General features: G+C 36.6%; 1 protein-coding gene across 1 annotated transcript in view; it reads left to right on the top strand.

Annotated features, from left to right (window-relative positions):
- Positions 1–16356, top strand: part of LOC102802038 (alpha-mannosidase 2-like) — a 60942-nt gene that overhangs the window by 30442 nt on the left and 14144 nt on the right. Inside the window, exons 9-17 of the mRNA XM_085494603.1 lie at positions 1423–1628; positions 3190–3372; positions 5882–5990; positions 7532–7599; positions 9045–9210; positions 12324–12460; positions 14359–14461; positions 14937–15059; positions 15306–15420. Coding sequence (XP_085350729.1) covers positions 1423–1628; positions 3190–3372; positions 5882–5990; positions 7532–7599; positions 9045–9210; positions 12324–12460; positions 14359–14461; positions 14937–15059; positions 15306–15420 — 1210 coding nt within the window. The remainder of the gene's footprint in view (positions 1–1422; positions 1629–3189; positions 3373–5881; positions 5991–7531; positions 7600–9044; positions 9211–12323; positions 12461–14358; positions 14462–14936; positions 15060–15305; positions 15421–16356) is intronic.

The raw sequence follows: 16356 nt of genomic DNA, 5'->3' as shown, positions 1-16356 counted from the left end.
ATTGCAACATGCTCAGTGTTCTATTGCAACATGCTCAGTGTTCTATTGCAACATGCTCAGTGTTGTATTGCAACATGCTCAGTGTTGTATTGCAACATGCTCAGTGTTCTATTGCAACATGCTCAGTGTTCTATTGCAACATGCTCAGTGTTCTTTTGCAACATGCTCAGTGTTCTTTTGCAACATGCTCAGTGTTCTATTGCAACATGCTCAGTGTTCTATTGCAACATGCTCAGTGTTCTTTTGCAACATGCTCAGTGTTCTTTTGCAACATGCTCAGTGTTCTATTGCAACATGCTCAGTGTTCTTTTGCAACATGCTCAGTGTTCTATTGCAACATGCTCAGTGTTCTTTTGCAACATGCTCAGTGTTCTATTGCAACATGCTCAGTGTTCTATTGCAACATGCTCAGTGTTCTTTTGCAACATGCTCAGTGTTCTATTGCAACATGCTCAGTGTTCTTTTGCAACATGCTCAGTGTTCTTTTGCAACATGCTCAGTGTTCTTTTGCAACATGCTCAGTGTTCTTTTGCAACATGCTCAGTGTTCTATTGCAACATGCTCAGTGTTCTTTTGCAACATGCTCAGTGTTCTTTTGCAACATGCTCAGTGTTCTATTGCAACATGCTCAGTGTTCTTTTGCAACATGCTCAGTGTTCTTTTGCAACATGCGTAACGTCCTGATATGCACGTTAAGGTAAGAATGAGAAAGGAGTTCATGTAAAAATAACGTTTTTACATTATATACATGTATTATGTTGCCATTAGATATCGTTCGCAACATGTGTTCTTTTGCAACATGCTCAGTGTTCTTTTGCAACATGCTCAGTGTTCTATTGCAACATGCTCAGTGTTCTATTGCAACATGCTCAGTGTTCTATTGCAACATGCTCAGTGTTCTTTTGCAACATGCTCAGTGTTCTTTTGCAACATGCTCAGTGTTCTTTTGCAACATGCTCAGTGTTCTTTTGCAACATGCTCAGTGTTCTATTGCAACATGCTCAGTGTTCTTTTGCAACATGCTCAGTGTTCTTTTGCAACATGCTCAGTGTTCTTTTGCAACATGCTCAGTGTTCTATTGCAACATGCTCAGTGTTCTTTTGCAACATGCTCAGTGTTCTATTGCAACATGCTCAGTGTTCTTTTGCAACATGCTCAGTGTTCTTTTGCAACATGCTCAGTGTTCTTTTGCAACATGCTCAGTGTTCTTTTGCAACATGCTCAGTGTTCTATTGCAACATGCTCAGTGTTCTTTTGCAACATGCTCAGTGTTCTTTTGCAACATGCTCAGTGTTCTATTGCAACATGCTCAGTGTTCTATTGCAACATGCTCAGTGTTCTATTGTAACATGGTGATTGACCTATAGCTACATTGTACTATCAAACCTGACACTTACCTATTATCCTTTTCCTTTTTTACAGGCTCAGTTTGGTACATTGTCTGACTATTTTAATGCAGTGTTTGAAAGTACAGGCAATCAACCGGGTCAGACGCCTTTACATGGATTTCCTGCCCTTGGTGGTGACTTCTTCACATACTCCGACCGGGAAGATCACTACTGGAGCGGTTATTACACATCAAGACCTTTTTATAAAAACATGGATCGAGTTTTAGAGTCTCATCTCAGGTATGATTATGAGGTTATTCTCAAAATATCAGTCACTGTGGTTGTGTTGTGGTTGTTGTAGACCCAATCTCAAATCCTACTTGCAGTTGATCTCTACCCTGGGTGCCGCAGACTTAATTCTCGATTCTCGGGGATGGAGCTACGTCATAAGACGTTCTCCGTTGATAGGACATGCACCATTGTACCATGTATTTCTTTGCACAAGATGCTGTTGAACGCTGGTCAAAGAGCCAGTGAAAATAGCTAAATTCGGTAAAACAGTACAAACTCATCTTCAAAGTAATCCTGAATAACACAATTTATATATGTTGCACACACAAGGCTAATCTTGTAACACTGTTAGGGGAGTCTCAACAACAATCCAAAAGTAAAGTTTTCTTCGAAAAGGCCTTTGTTTTCACCGTGATGGTTGCCAGGCGATGAAAATGCCTGAATGTCCCACCCCTAAGAATAGGAAGGTAAAATTTATTGGTAAAGAATCACTCCATCATGGGTGCGACTTTAGAGAAATATGGGTTGAAGTGGTGGCCTGTTAATAAGATTAATTTTCAGTTTATTTTCCTACTAGATTAAAAAACATTGGAAACCAAAGCCAGATGAGTTGAATAACTCTTTGATCACCATAATATTAGTGCTACATTTTGCACAATTATTTGTATATTTTTAGAATTTCTTTGTTTCCTGACCAAATAGCCATAATTTTATGCTGCTTACATGTGATTAACATTTTTGAAAAAAAAAATTAGCAAATACCAGGGTGAATAGTGACAAAAATTAACTTTGGCGCACAAAGGTAGGAAGACGGCTGCACAGCCCTGTCATGTAGTCCCAAATATGAATATGACTTCTGTGGCAAAAATGCATCATGTGTCAGCACATACAAAAAAAAGTCAGGAGAGACAACAGTGACATTCAATGTCCGGAACTGACACCTGGCACAAAAAACAGTTAAAAAAACACGTTGGCGCTCAAAGGGATAATCAACAAGAACAATGATATCCCATGATTCCATGGCGTAGTCTCGGGGATTAAGAAGCTGCACTTTACAGTCTGCTTTTGATTGCTACATTGTACATTAAATGTCAATTTTTGACTCATGTGTGAGTTTTTTCAATTACTCTGTCTGCCCGTATGTAAGCACAAAACTATGTGTATATGTGTGCATATACGTTTCACTGCTGTCTCATTAACAAATCATTGGATTCTAGTGAAATGTGATACTGTGAAATACTTTATTTTAACTGGAATTGATTTTCGCTGAAAAGGCTTTTTGGGTGTTTTGTATGGAATTTATTTTCACTGGTTTTTGATGAGTTGAATGTGAAATATAGGACAAAAAGGATATTCGGTGGATTTTATTTTCAATGAAGCATTCCTTCTGCGAAAAATAGCGAAAATAAATTCCAAGCAAAAGAAAAAGTATTCTACAGTACATAGAAGGTGACTTGGGATAAATCACAGCCCTTGATATAGAACTATTACCACCATTTTTCACAATTAATATAATAATAATAAATATTGTAAATCAATACATCACAGTTATCATACTTGTGCATTGCAGAGCTGCGGAAATTATTTACAGTATTGCCATGGCAACAGCAAAACATTCCAATATCGAAGAATTCACAGGTTTGACTGAAATAGAGCGATTGGTGAAAGCCCGTCGTCAGCTGGGATTATTTCAACATCATGATGGCATAACTGGTACTGCTAAAGACAATGTTGTCATAGACTATGGACAGAGGTATGATGTGAACATGCTTTATTGGAGTTTGCCTTAAATCGTAATTCAGATTCACTCTCACTCTCAGATTAAGATGCAATCTTGGATTCAGTTTCACTTGCAGTTTTAATCACAGATTCAGATTCAGATTCAGGTTCATTTTCACATTCAGATTCATTCCCACATTCAGATTCATTCCCACATTCAGATTCATTCCCAAATTGTGTCTTGTGTTCAGATTCAGTCTCTGATTCAGTTTTCAATCTAACTAAAATTCAAATTTGGTCGCACACTCTGTCAGTATTAGATTCAGTTTAACAATCGATCTCAAATTCAATCACACTTTCAGATTCATTCCCACATTCTGTCTTGTATTCAGATTCAGTCTCTGATTCAGTTTTACAATCAAATTCAAATTTGGTCTCACACTTTGTCAGTATTAGATTCAGTTTAACAATGGATCTCAAATTCACAGTCTCACACACAGTCATGCATTCAGATTCTGTCTCAGTCTCCGTCTCAGATTCAGTTCATGTTCAGTCTCAGATTCAGTTCATGTTCAGTCTCAGATTCAGTTCATGTTCAGTCTCAGCTGAGATTCAGTTTATGTTCAGTCAGTCTCGGATTCAGTTCATGTTCGGTCTCAAATTCAGTTCATGTTCAGTCTCAGATTCAGTTCATGTTCAGACTCAGCTCAGATTCAGTTCATGTTCAGACTCAGCTCAGATTCAGTTCATGTTCAGACTCAGCTCAGACTCAGTTCATGTTCAGTCTCAGCTGAGATTCAGTTCATGTTCAGACTCAGCTCAGATTCAGTTCATGTTCAGACTCAGCTCAGATTCAGTTCATGTTCAGACTCAGCTCAGATTCAGTTCATGTTCAGCTCAGATTCAGTTCATGTTCAGCTCAGATTCAGTTCATGTTCAGACTCAGCTCAGATTCAGTTCATGTTCAGACTCAACTCAGATTCAGTTCATGTTCAGTCTCAGCTGAGATTCAGTTTATGTTCAGTCTCAGCTGAGATTCAGTTTATGTTCAGTCAGTCTCAGATTCAGTTCATGTTCAGTCAGTCTCAGATTCAGTTCATGTTCAGTCAGTCTCAGATTCAGTTCATGTTCAGTCTCAGCTGAGATTCAGTTTATGTTCAGTCTCAGCTGAGATTCAGTTTATGTTCAGTCAGTCTCAGATTCAGTTCATGTTCAGTCAGTCTCAGATTCAGTTCATGTTCAGTCAGTCTCAGATTCAGTTCATGTTCAGTCAGTCTCAGATTCAGTTCATGTTCAGTCAGTCTCAGATTCAGTTCATGTTCAGTCAGTCTCAGATTCGGTTCATGTTCAGTCAGTCTTTGATTCGGTTCATGTTAAGCCTTGGATTCAGTTCACATTCAGATTCACTTTGCTGCGAATTTGAAGATTATTTTATTCTTAAATACATGCATGAACATGTACTCAAAAACAGTATAAAAACAAGCATTATCTTTATAACCTCACTTAACCAGAAAATGTTTGTTTTGCTTCATTTTATGCAATTTATTCTGATCATTTCAACAGAATTACATTGCTAACCTCCTTAACATGATTCTCAGGCTGAACATTCTACAGAAAGTGCTGATATGGTTCCTTCATGCCATTGTGCTCATAAGCAGGCCTACCTCTTTGTGATTGACAGCATTTCTATGGCGATTTATCAAATTTGCTGAATTTTTTTATATGAAATATATATATATATAAATAAATATATGCAACAAAATTTAACAAGTATGCGTCGTATAGCGTAAATGAAAAAATTCCTCAGAGGTGTTAAAGGGAAATGTACTGGTACCATCCATGCTTATAAAATAGTTGTCATGGAAACAGAACTGAAAATATTTATTTTTATGTTTTTCTACCAAATGCTAAAATTTCCTTATATTGTATACAATTTACCAACGTGAGTAGGTTATATAGGTGATATATCACATGTTGAGTGCAAAAAGGGGACAAAAAAGTGACATTCTATATTTCACAACTAAAATATTGATTTTTATTTTTTTAACGTTTTTAACAATAATCTTCACTTTATGTGTATTTGTAAAATTCCAATTTCCATTACTATAATTATATACATGAGTAATATGCACAACGAAAATTTGAACTAATTCGCATCAGTATTTCTCATGTTATAGATGAAATAATTTTCTCAATTTCTGACAACAGATTCTATGATGTCATACTTTACCCATAATCCTTTGCTTGAGAATCAAGATGGCTGACTACATAATAACGATGAAAAGTTGAATATCTAGAGAATGAAAACTGATATAAAAAAAGTGTAAATTGCATTCTCCTACATTTGTGGAGCTTTTTCTTTAGGGGTCATTATGTTGTTTGGATTGAGGTTCCCTTTAAATGTCCCCTGTGGCAGAGACCGATTCTGAACCCTCAACCACGCCACCACAGGTAGAAATCAGTCTAGGCTTGAAGAATATATTTTACCAATGCATGCATATTGAATCCTCAGATGTGTGTTTGTTTGTGATTTCCTTCCTCAGGATGCTAGATGGTATAAACGAAGCTAAGAGAGTTATTCGAAATTCAGTACAATTCCTGATGCTACCAGATAAAACTAAATACAGAGAGGAAACATTGTTATTTGATTTTGTAAGTACTATTTATTTATTTATTCAGTTATTCACTAATTTCTGTGGCTTTCTGTGATTTTGTGTGATTTTTGACTTAAAATGAGTTGAGAGAAATCTGCTACTCCTAAAGATGCTCATCTTCTTTGAAGTTTGATATTTTTAGGCAATATTTACTCCAAAGAGTTCAATCACTCAAAATTTCCTGTTGATAGCACATGTTAAACACAGTTCCACTGTAATAATAATATCTTATTCTAACTTAGTCTCAGATTTAGATTTTGTCTCAGTTTCATATTTTGTCTCAGTTTCATATTCAGCCTTATATTCAGATTTGGTCTCCAGTCTGAGATTCAGATTCAGTCTGAGATTCAGATTCAGTCTGAGATTCAGATTCAGATTCAGTCTGAGATTCAGCCTCTGATTTGGATTCAGCCTGAGATTCAGCCTGAGATTCAGCCTGAGATTCAGCCTGAGATTCAGCCTGAGATTCAGCCTGAGATTCAGCCTGAGATTCAGCCTGAGATTCGGATTCAGCCTGAGATTCGGATTCAGCCTGAGATTCAGATTCAGCCTGAGATTCAGATTCAGCCTGAGATTCAGATTCAGCCTCTGATATAGATATAGCCTAACATTCTGGCTCTGATTCAGCCTCAGATTCGGATTCAGCCTGAGATTCGGATTCAGCCTGAGATTCAGATTCAGCCTCTGATATAGATATAGCCTAACATTCTGGCTCTGATTCAAATTCAGCCTGAGATTCGGATTCAGCCTGAGATTCGGATTCAGCCTGAGATTCGGATTCAGCCTGAGATTCAGATTCAGCCTCTGATATAGATATAGCCTAACATTCTGGCTCTGATTCAGATTCAGTCTGAGATTAAGATGCAGCCTCTGAGTCAGATATCAGTATCAAGACCACAATTCTTAAATCTTTCTGAAACAATATATCACAGTCATTTTTCTATGTACTACAAGTGAAGTCAAAATGGTACAATTGACACTCACTATTTTGTTCTTCTATAACTCCAAAGATACTCTGGCAAAGTACACCAACAAGTGTTGTATTTGTTATCTTATATTTATGAGTATTTTATCACTGCTTTCAAGTGGTTACCATCATGTGCTGAAAAGATCTTGGGTTTTTGTTGATTGGTGTAACACAGAATATTTAAAATGCTGATTATCTACAATAGATGAGTTTCCAGTTGTAGAGCCATCAGTCAATTTCCATGCGAGAATAGGGATGATTTTCAAGCTCATGCAATTTGTTAGCATGTTTCCATGGTTACTGGCATTCTGATGAGCTATCAAACGTTTATGCGGCTAAATAAATCCCCCTTCGTAGAAAATATAGTTCTTATGAACACCCGAAGACTGAAGTTTCGAAAGTAACAGCGGAACTCAAAACTTGTCAATTGCTATTTTAAATTTGGGTACTAAAACAGTGATAAGCAGCAAATCTTTTCCTTCAATGTGTGCCATTATATTGTGATGCAACGGGAATACCTTATCAAGTACATGTATGACTCCTTCTCAGGTCTGTAGCCTCTTTTCTTTCAGGATGATGCACGACATAAGCATGATTCACTTCCAGTTAAAAATGTGATTGGTCTTGGTAAACAGCCAAAGTAGGTATAAATATTCTGCATAAGTTTTTATGTTGACTGTAAATTGCATAAAATTTGCCATGAGTAAAACACCTTGCCCATTTGTCCATTGGTGAAATTTGATTTGGCCTTCCGGATAACTCTGTATGTTACTGCCCAAATATCCTCGGGGGCGGAGCTACGTCACAAGATGTTCCACGTTGCTACGACGCGCACCACTGTACATGCATTTCTATGGGCTCTGTGCGCGCTGCTGTGGAACGCCGGTGAAAATTCGAGAAAACAACACAAACATTGAAGTAATCCCGAACAGCCAAATTTATATATGTTACACACGTAGGGCTAATCTTGTTACACTGTTCAGAGGAGTCTCAACAATCACCCCAAAGTACTGTTTTTTGCGAGTTTTGGGCCTTTGTTTTCACCACCGCAGGTTGCCAGGCGGTGAAAATGCCCGGATGTCCGCCCCGAGGATAGGCTTTTCGGCCTGATCACTTTTCTAACATGAGGAGAATGGCAAATGTCCATACTCAGGACTGATCTTTTGTCAATATATACATTGTATATATACAAATTACAATTTTATGTAGCAATAGGAGACTTCTGAATGTGCTGCTATTTCTTGTGATCTCCTTCATTTTCACACTGATTTTGTTTGTAAAATGTTAAAATTTCTTTTACCAAATTATGAACTCCTTAGCTATACATGTAGTAAGATATTTTTCAAGGTAACTTTTTGATTGTATCATTTTCTATTGAGTCAGTGAGTATGAGCGTGACCTAGTGCCCAAGCTGGCTATCAGTTGCCTTCGTCTTTCCATAAAAACTTGTAATTTTTTAAAGTACTAATTTCAATTTATTCTTTGAAGTACTTAATATGTTCCTAATATGAGACGTTATTAGGCAGATTACTCCACCAAATTACCTGTGTGGCGGTTTTGAAAGGTCTTTTGTGCTTGGATCGTATCATATTTATGTTACGAAACAAGTCTATGTGTCAATAGTTCTTTATATCAGCTTAACATTTACACCACCAGTTCCCTCTTTTCATCACAAATTCAAAAATGGTCCTACTTATAGTCTGCACTTTCCATCAGAAGATTGGGACAAAAATATTCAAATTTTTGAGTAAAAAAACTAAATATTAGCCCAAATTTTGTCTGTTGGCTCCAAAATCAGGTTTCATTTCCAAAATTATTTAAGAATACAAGAAAAAGTGCAGAACAATTTGGGTAAGAAATTCAGGTGGTGAAAGATTAAAGAGGTCACCACTTAGGCTAGACAAAATGGCAGCAAACGTGATTATTCTGGAGAATCTTGCAATACAAATACTCCAGTGTAATGCATACTTAAACAGAATAATCATGTCTGGTGCTATCTTAAACAATTCTTGCTATGTAGCAAAGATTCGAACAATACAATGTATGCTGATTCATCATATCAATCAATCTTGTTTATTTTTTCAGGAAAGTTGTGTTTTATAACTCTTTGGCACATGACCGAGATGAGATGATATCTTTATTTGTATCGTCAGCGAATGTTGAAGTCTTGGACGCACAAGGGAATGTAGTTGAAAGTCAGTCTAATCTGGTATGGACGGGTCCACAGTCTTCAACTGTTTCTTTTTTTGAGGTAAATATGCCTTCTTCTTGTCAGTGCGCCTTCTAACAGGACCGATTTTGTAGAGATATTGAGTGAGTCACAATGGAATTCAAAAAAATCAGGTTTGTAACTGCTGGGGAAAATTCTTCAAGAAAACAAGAAAATTGTATGGAACTGTACAAAGCTTCTGAAAGCACAAACTGATACCTTGTCAGTTTGACACTTTTTTGGTTTATAAAATGTGAATTTTGTATTAGCAAGTTACGATAGTGAGTATTTGAAGATCAGCATAGTGCCATTGCACATTAGATTGTGGGAAAATCAGTTTTTATCAACACGAATGTCGCACATGCGCAGCGCTACGACTGCCGCCCTTTAAATTTTTGCCGACAAGCATACAAATTACCGATCAACACTAGCTCACTATCTGATGTGACAATAATGTCTGTAAGTTGTTTTATTAACAGGGACACATTAATGTATGTTTAAAACATAAGCAGTGAACAAGTACACTGCACACACGCTGTATGCATACACAAAACATAAATGATGCTATACATATCACTATTTTGATTCCCTAACTAGATGGTAACTTTCATTGAATTTCACCATTGAGCTAAGCCCCCTAACTTTCCCTTCATCGCGTACACAAAATGAGTACACAAAACATAAATGATGCTATACATATCACTATTTTGATTCCCTAACTGGATGGTAACTTTCATTGAATTTCACCATTGAGCTAAGCCCCCTAACTTTCCCTTCATTCGCGTACACAAAATGAGTACACAAAACATAAATGATGCTATACATATCACTATTGTGATTCCCTAACTGGATGGTAACTTTCATTGAATTTCACTTTTGAGCTAAGCCCCCTAACTTTCCCTTCATTCGTGTACACAAAATGAATACACAAAAAGTAAATGATGCTATACATATCTTGTTCACTATTTTGATTCCCTAATTAGTCCCCGTTCGGACGCAGTCCGAAAACGGGGACTTATGTTTTGCCCTGTGTGCGTCCGTGCGTCCGTGCGTCCGTGATCACCTGTATCTTGAACATGCATGGACCGATTAAGTTCAAACTTCACTCATACATCACACCTTATATGGGACATATGCACATGCATTTTTTTCATGATCCGATTAACGATAGCCGAATAGCGGCCATTTTAAGGCCGAAAATGCATCAAAATCGCACATTTTCACCATTCCGGACCCGGATCTCAGTTATGCATGGACGGATTTTGTTCAAATTTGGTACATACATTAAACATAATAGGACCTTGATGCACGTCATTTTTTTTTTTGGATCGGGTTCGAAATGGCCGACTGGCGGCCATTTTGTTTTAAAGAATTCAGTTCTGGATCCGTATCCGAGACATGTCTGGATTGATCAAGTTCAAACTTCACACACACAAGGTACATCATGTCACAAATATGTATGTGCATTTGTTTCATGATCTCATTAACGATAGCCGAATAGCGGCCATTTTAAGGCCGAAAATGCATCAAAATCGCACATTTTCACCATTCCGGACCCGGATCTCAGTTATGCATGGACGGATTTTGTTCAAATTTGGTACATACATTAAACATAATAGGACCTTGATGCACGTCATTTTTTTTTTTGGATCGGGTTCGAAATGGCCGACTGGCGGCCATTTTGTTTTAAAGAATTCAGTTCTGGATCCGTATCTGAGACATGCTTGGATTGATCGAGTTCAAACTTCACACACACAAGGTACATCATGTCACAAATATGTATGTGCATTTGTTTCATGATCTCATTAACGATAGCCAAATGGCGGTCGCTTTAAGGCCGAAAATGCATTGAAATCGCACATTTTCACCATTCCGGACCCGGATCTCAGTTATGCATGGACGGATTTCATTCAAATTTGGTACATACATTAAACATAATAGGACCTTGATGCACGTCCTTTTTTTTCCGGATCAAGTTCGAAATAGCCGACTGGCGGCCATTTTGTTTTAAAGAATTCAGTTCTGGATCCGTATCCGAGACATGTCTGGATTGATCAAGTTCAAACTTCACACACACAAGGTACATCATGTCACAAATATGTATGTGCATTTGTTTCATGATCTCATTAACGATAGCCAAATGGGGGCCGCTTTAAGGCCGAAAATGCATTGAAATCGCACATTTTCACCATTCTGGACCCGTATCTCAGTTATGCATGGATGGATTTTGTTCAAATTTGGTACATACATTAAACATAATAGGACCTTGATGCACGTCTTTTTTTTTTTTTGGATCAAATTCGAAATGGCCGACTGGCGGCCATTTTGTTAAAGAATTCAGTTCTGGATCCGTATCCAAGACATGTCTGGATTGATCAAGTTCAAACTTCACACACACATGGTACATCATGTCACAAATAGATATGTGCATTTGTTTCATGATCTGCTTAACAATAGCGGAATGATGGCCATTTTAAGGCCGAAAATGCATCAAAATCACATATTTTCACAATTCCAGAACCGGATCTCAGTCATGCATGGCTGGATTTTGTTCAGATTTAGCACAATGTGTTGTACATATGCAGGTGCATTTCGGTCATGATCTGCTTTGAATGTATATGTCACTCAAATATGAACGGAACGGGGACGTGTCATTGACAATGACTTGTTGAATGGTAACTTTCATTGAGGGTCACCATTGAGCTAAGCCCCCTAACTTTCCCTTCATTCGCGTACACAAAATGAATACACAAAAAGTAAATGATGCTATACATATCTTGTTCACTATTTTGATTCCCTAACTGGATGGTAACTTTCATTGAGGGCCACCATTGAGCTAAGCCCCCTAACTTTCCATTAAGATTTTCATTAAACAGGTTCCCTTAACTTGTCATTCATGGAACTATGAATTGAATTCCTTAAAGCGAGAGGGTCGTCACCCACACACGTGCAGGAATTGAGTCCCAAGCGACGATAACAACACACGCTAACAATGCAAAGGCTCATGGGTAGACGCTTGTTTGTAAACAATGACATGCTTTGGTCATCTGGGAAATGTGATATATTTATTTTGAAGATTGGTGGATATATTTCTTAAATGTTGTCAGACTTGAGTTAGGGGAGCTTACCCAGTAACACTATTTTGTTTTCTGTAGCTTCTATTCATTGTCAAGATTCCAGCTCTTGGTTTGAGAACATATTCTCTGAGGGACCTAGAAGATCAAGAATCACCAGAACACTCACAGTCTAGAGTTACTATTATAAATGCAGGTGAACAAGACACCCTAGTCAGGTAACTTCAAATACCTTATATTTTGCCATAACTTTAGGGATCTAACATACCCTTGCATATCAAGACACCCTAGTGAGATGTTTAAATATTTTATGGTTACTTAGGGGATCTGACATACTAACTTAGAAATCAAGGCACTCTAGTGAGATGTTTAAATACCTTATATTTTATGGTTACTTAGGGGATCTGACATACTAACTTAGAAATCAAGGCACTCTAGTGAGATGTTTAAATACCTTATATTTTATGGTTACCTAGGGGATCTGACATACTAACTTAGAAATCAAGGCACTCTAGTGAGATGTTTAAATACCTTATATTTTATGGTTACTTAGGGGATCTGACATACTAACTTAGAAATCAAGGCACTCTAGTGAGATGTTTAAATACCTTATATTTTATGGTTACCTAGGGGATCTGACATACTAACTTAGAAATCAAGGTACTCTAGTGAGATGTTTAAATACCTTATATTTTATGGTTACCTAGGGGATCTGACATACTAACTTAGAAATCAAGGCACTCTAGTGAGATGTTTAAATACCTTATATTTTATGGTTACCTAGGGGATCTGACATACTAACTTAGAAATCAAGGTACTCTAGTGAGATGTTTAAATACCTTATATTTTATGGTTACCTAGGGGATCTGACATACTAACTTAGAAATCAAGGCACTCTAGTGAGATGTTTAAATACCTTATATTTTATGGTTACTTAGGGGATCTGACATAGATATTAAGGCACTCTAGTGAGATGTTTAAAAACTTTAATATATTTTACTATAATTTAAGGGGTCTAACAAAATGTTTAATGCCTGTTTTTTGTGGTATGATACAGACAAAATATCACTTGACAACATTGGACAAAATATCAAGTTTACCTGGCCTTGTTGATTCCCAGATAACACCCTAATGAATAGTTTCTTTGTTTGTCTTGGACTAAATAGACAAAATTTCCCATTAGTAACAAGTCTTGTTAAACATACAGAAAATTACAGAAAATATTACTCAGGTTTATTTAGTGACAAAAATAGACTGGACATTAAAGGACGTTCACACCAAATTCAAATTGTCACTACTGGACATGTTATTGCACATACCGGGTACATGCAATGCTTTATGGGAAAGAAATACATTTTTTTTTTTTTTTTTTTTATTTATCATTTTATATCCATTTCTCTAAAGAAATATACCCCACTAACCTGGGGGAACAGGTTACAATGCATATAAAAAGGAAAGTTACATGCATGACTTTAATCGCCTCAATATTATAACTCATCTATTGGAGAATTTACACTAACAAATTATATCTAATCTGAAAAGCTGTGTATACAAATCAGTTTACTGATAGGGGAAAGGACCTCAAATTGTGGTTCAATGCAGTTAAATAATAGAAAACCATTATCACCTAGAAACTGAATTATATGTAATTTTTTAAGATTTGTATAATGATTAGATATGTCATTTTTCATACCATATCATCAAGCAAATTTTTGAGACAAAAACTCACCAAAAAATCCAGTGTAACAAGCCCATTTCCATCATTTTCCATTTTTGGTATAAATTTATAATTATCAGGAGTTTTTCTAGAAAAAAACTGCAACAGGGAGCACTGCAATTCAGCGGCGCTACCAAGTGAGGGAGATAAATTTTCGTTTAAAAAACCTTTTGTTGTTTTGTATGGAATTTATTTTCATTGATTTTTGACAAGTTGAATGTAAACTATAGGAAAAAAGGTATATTTGCTAGATTTTATTTTCACTCAATATATTTCACTGAAAATAGCAAAAATTAATTCCAAGCAAAAATAAATTATATTACAGTACTGTATTATTTTGTGTTTTTATCACTTTCATTTGTAGAAGTCCAACAGTCTTTTTTGTTTGTTTCAACCTAGGGGTTTGTTCCATGTTTTCCGAGAGATTGGTAACTATGGTGACTTTACAATTGAAAATGCATTCCTTACTGCAAAGTTCTCAGGGAATAATGGCTTATTACAGGTAAGAAACATTTCATTCTAGTGGACAGAAGTCTGAGTGATTACTAATGACTAGCAGTGACTTTTAAAATAAAAACTGCAGATGGGGGGAAATACTGTCGTGTTTGTTGAAAAAAAAAATTAAAGAATTTATAAACAATTTTTGGTGTTTGCAGTTAACTTTTACTTATCAACAAAAATATGGAAATTAAAAATCAGTGAATAATTAATTTTTTTACAATATCAGATTGACTTACGTGTATTAAATAATACTACCAACTATCAATTAGGCCCTGAAACATGCATACTGAATGATAACAAAAAGTTGCTGTGGGACTCCATGTCGTAGAGGCCCAACAAAATGTCATGACTTTCACTGTCTCAAAAAACAAAACAAAACAACTGACAAACATAGTCAAATTAGTAAGAGAAAGTTATATGGATGTCATGGTAACTGATGTCAGGTGTATTTATAATATTATATGTTGTTTTATCAGTCTCTTACTACCAAGTCTGATGGGAAGACTACATCACTGTCAGTGGATTTTGTGATGTATGGTACTAGGATGAGTAAAGATAAAAGTGGAGCATATCTATTCTTACCAGATGGTCAAGCAAAGGTAAGGGTACAATGTCATTGCCCGCTTTCTTCTCCAATTGGATTAAAACAAAAACAATTACAACCACATCACCAAATCATTTACACTTTTTCCTTGCACAAAAAACGCAATGGTTTTTTTGGTTTTTTTGCCTAAGTATACTAACCAATAGGTATGCAAAAAACATACTATATCCTTTTTGCAACCTTATCTTATTTGTTCTACTAAATTATTAAACACGACATTGCTTTTTTTTCCCCCCCACAGAGCATCATTAGTGATGTGAAGCCAATAGTACGTGTTATCAGAGGACGACTGTCGGCTGAAGTACATGTGTTGTTTGAGAATGTAGAACATGTTGTCAAACTGCATAAATCAACAGGTAAACACTTCATTATTATACATCTGACAGTGAATAACTATAGACGCTGAGTGACTGTGTTCTGACTATGCCATGTTTTGCATGAAAAATGCTGTGATTATTTGTTTATTTAATACACAGTAACGAACATGGATGGTTTTTTTTAAAAAAAATTTTTTGTGCCAGGGGATGGTTCTAGACATTGAGTGTTACTGTTGTCTCTCCTGACTTTTTTTTTCTATGTGCAAATTGCAAGTGCTAGTGCTGACACATAGTGCATTTTTGCCACAGAAGTCATATTCATGTTTGGGACTACATGACACGGCTGTGTGGCCATCTCTCTATCAAATGGCAATTTTAATGCGCTATCCTGGTGTCAACCAGGCTCGGTCGAACACAAGCACCTGTGGACCTTAACCAAGGTTCCTCCAAAGTCGCATTTGTTACTGAATGAATCTTGGCCAGTGGAATTGGCCTTCTCATTGAGTCTGTGGCACACTAACCCAGGGTAGGGGTCGACCATTTCGTGTTGGGTCTGATGCGACAACCACTATGCCGAACATGGATGTTTGTCTCCAACACAAAACACCTCTTTACCCCCCTCTCCGCCCCTAATTTCAAATCTTTACTTGAGCAAAATTCCAAATTGATTATTTTAATATCCATGATGGCTCTATCATTGATTATTGCACTTGATGCATTATCAGTAACGCCAAAGTTTTAATTCTACATTCAAAACTACCATACTCATCCGACTTGGTATGCGTTCAGAAGTTCCAGGAGAATTGTGACGATACAACACGGCATTCTGATCGGCTAATAACATGCTTGACCTATCAGGTCAAATCCACGCAACTAGTTGTGTAATTTTATTCTCTCAATCTGTCACATGGTGAAGTAAAATTTGTATTTGCACACTTTTTCGAGGGGGATGCTCAGGTAGGTATACTCTTAAAA

Source organism: Saccoglossus kowalevskii, chromosome 20 (assembly GCF_978046115.1).
Source record: "Saccoglossus kowalevskii chromosome 20, keSacKowa6.1, whole genome shotgun sequence".
Lineage (NCBI taxonomy): Eukaryota > Metazoa > Hemichordata > Enteropneusta > Harrimaniidae > Saccoglossus > Saccoglossus kowalevskii.
This window is presented reverse-complemented; position numbering and strand designations above follow the sequence as displayed.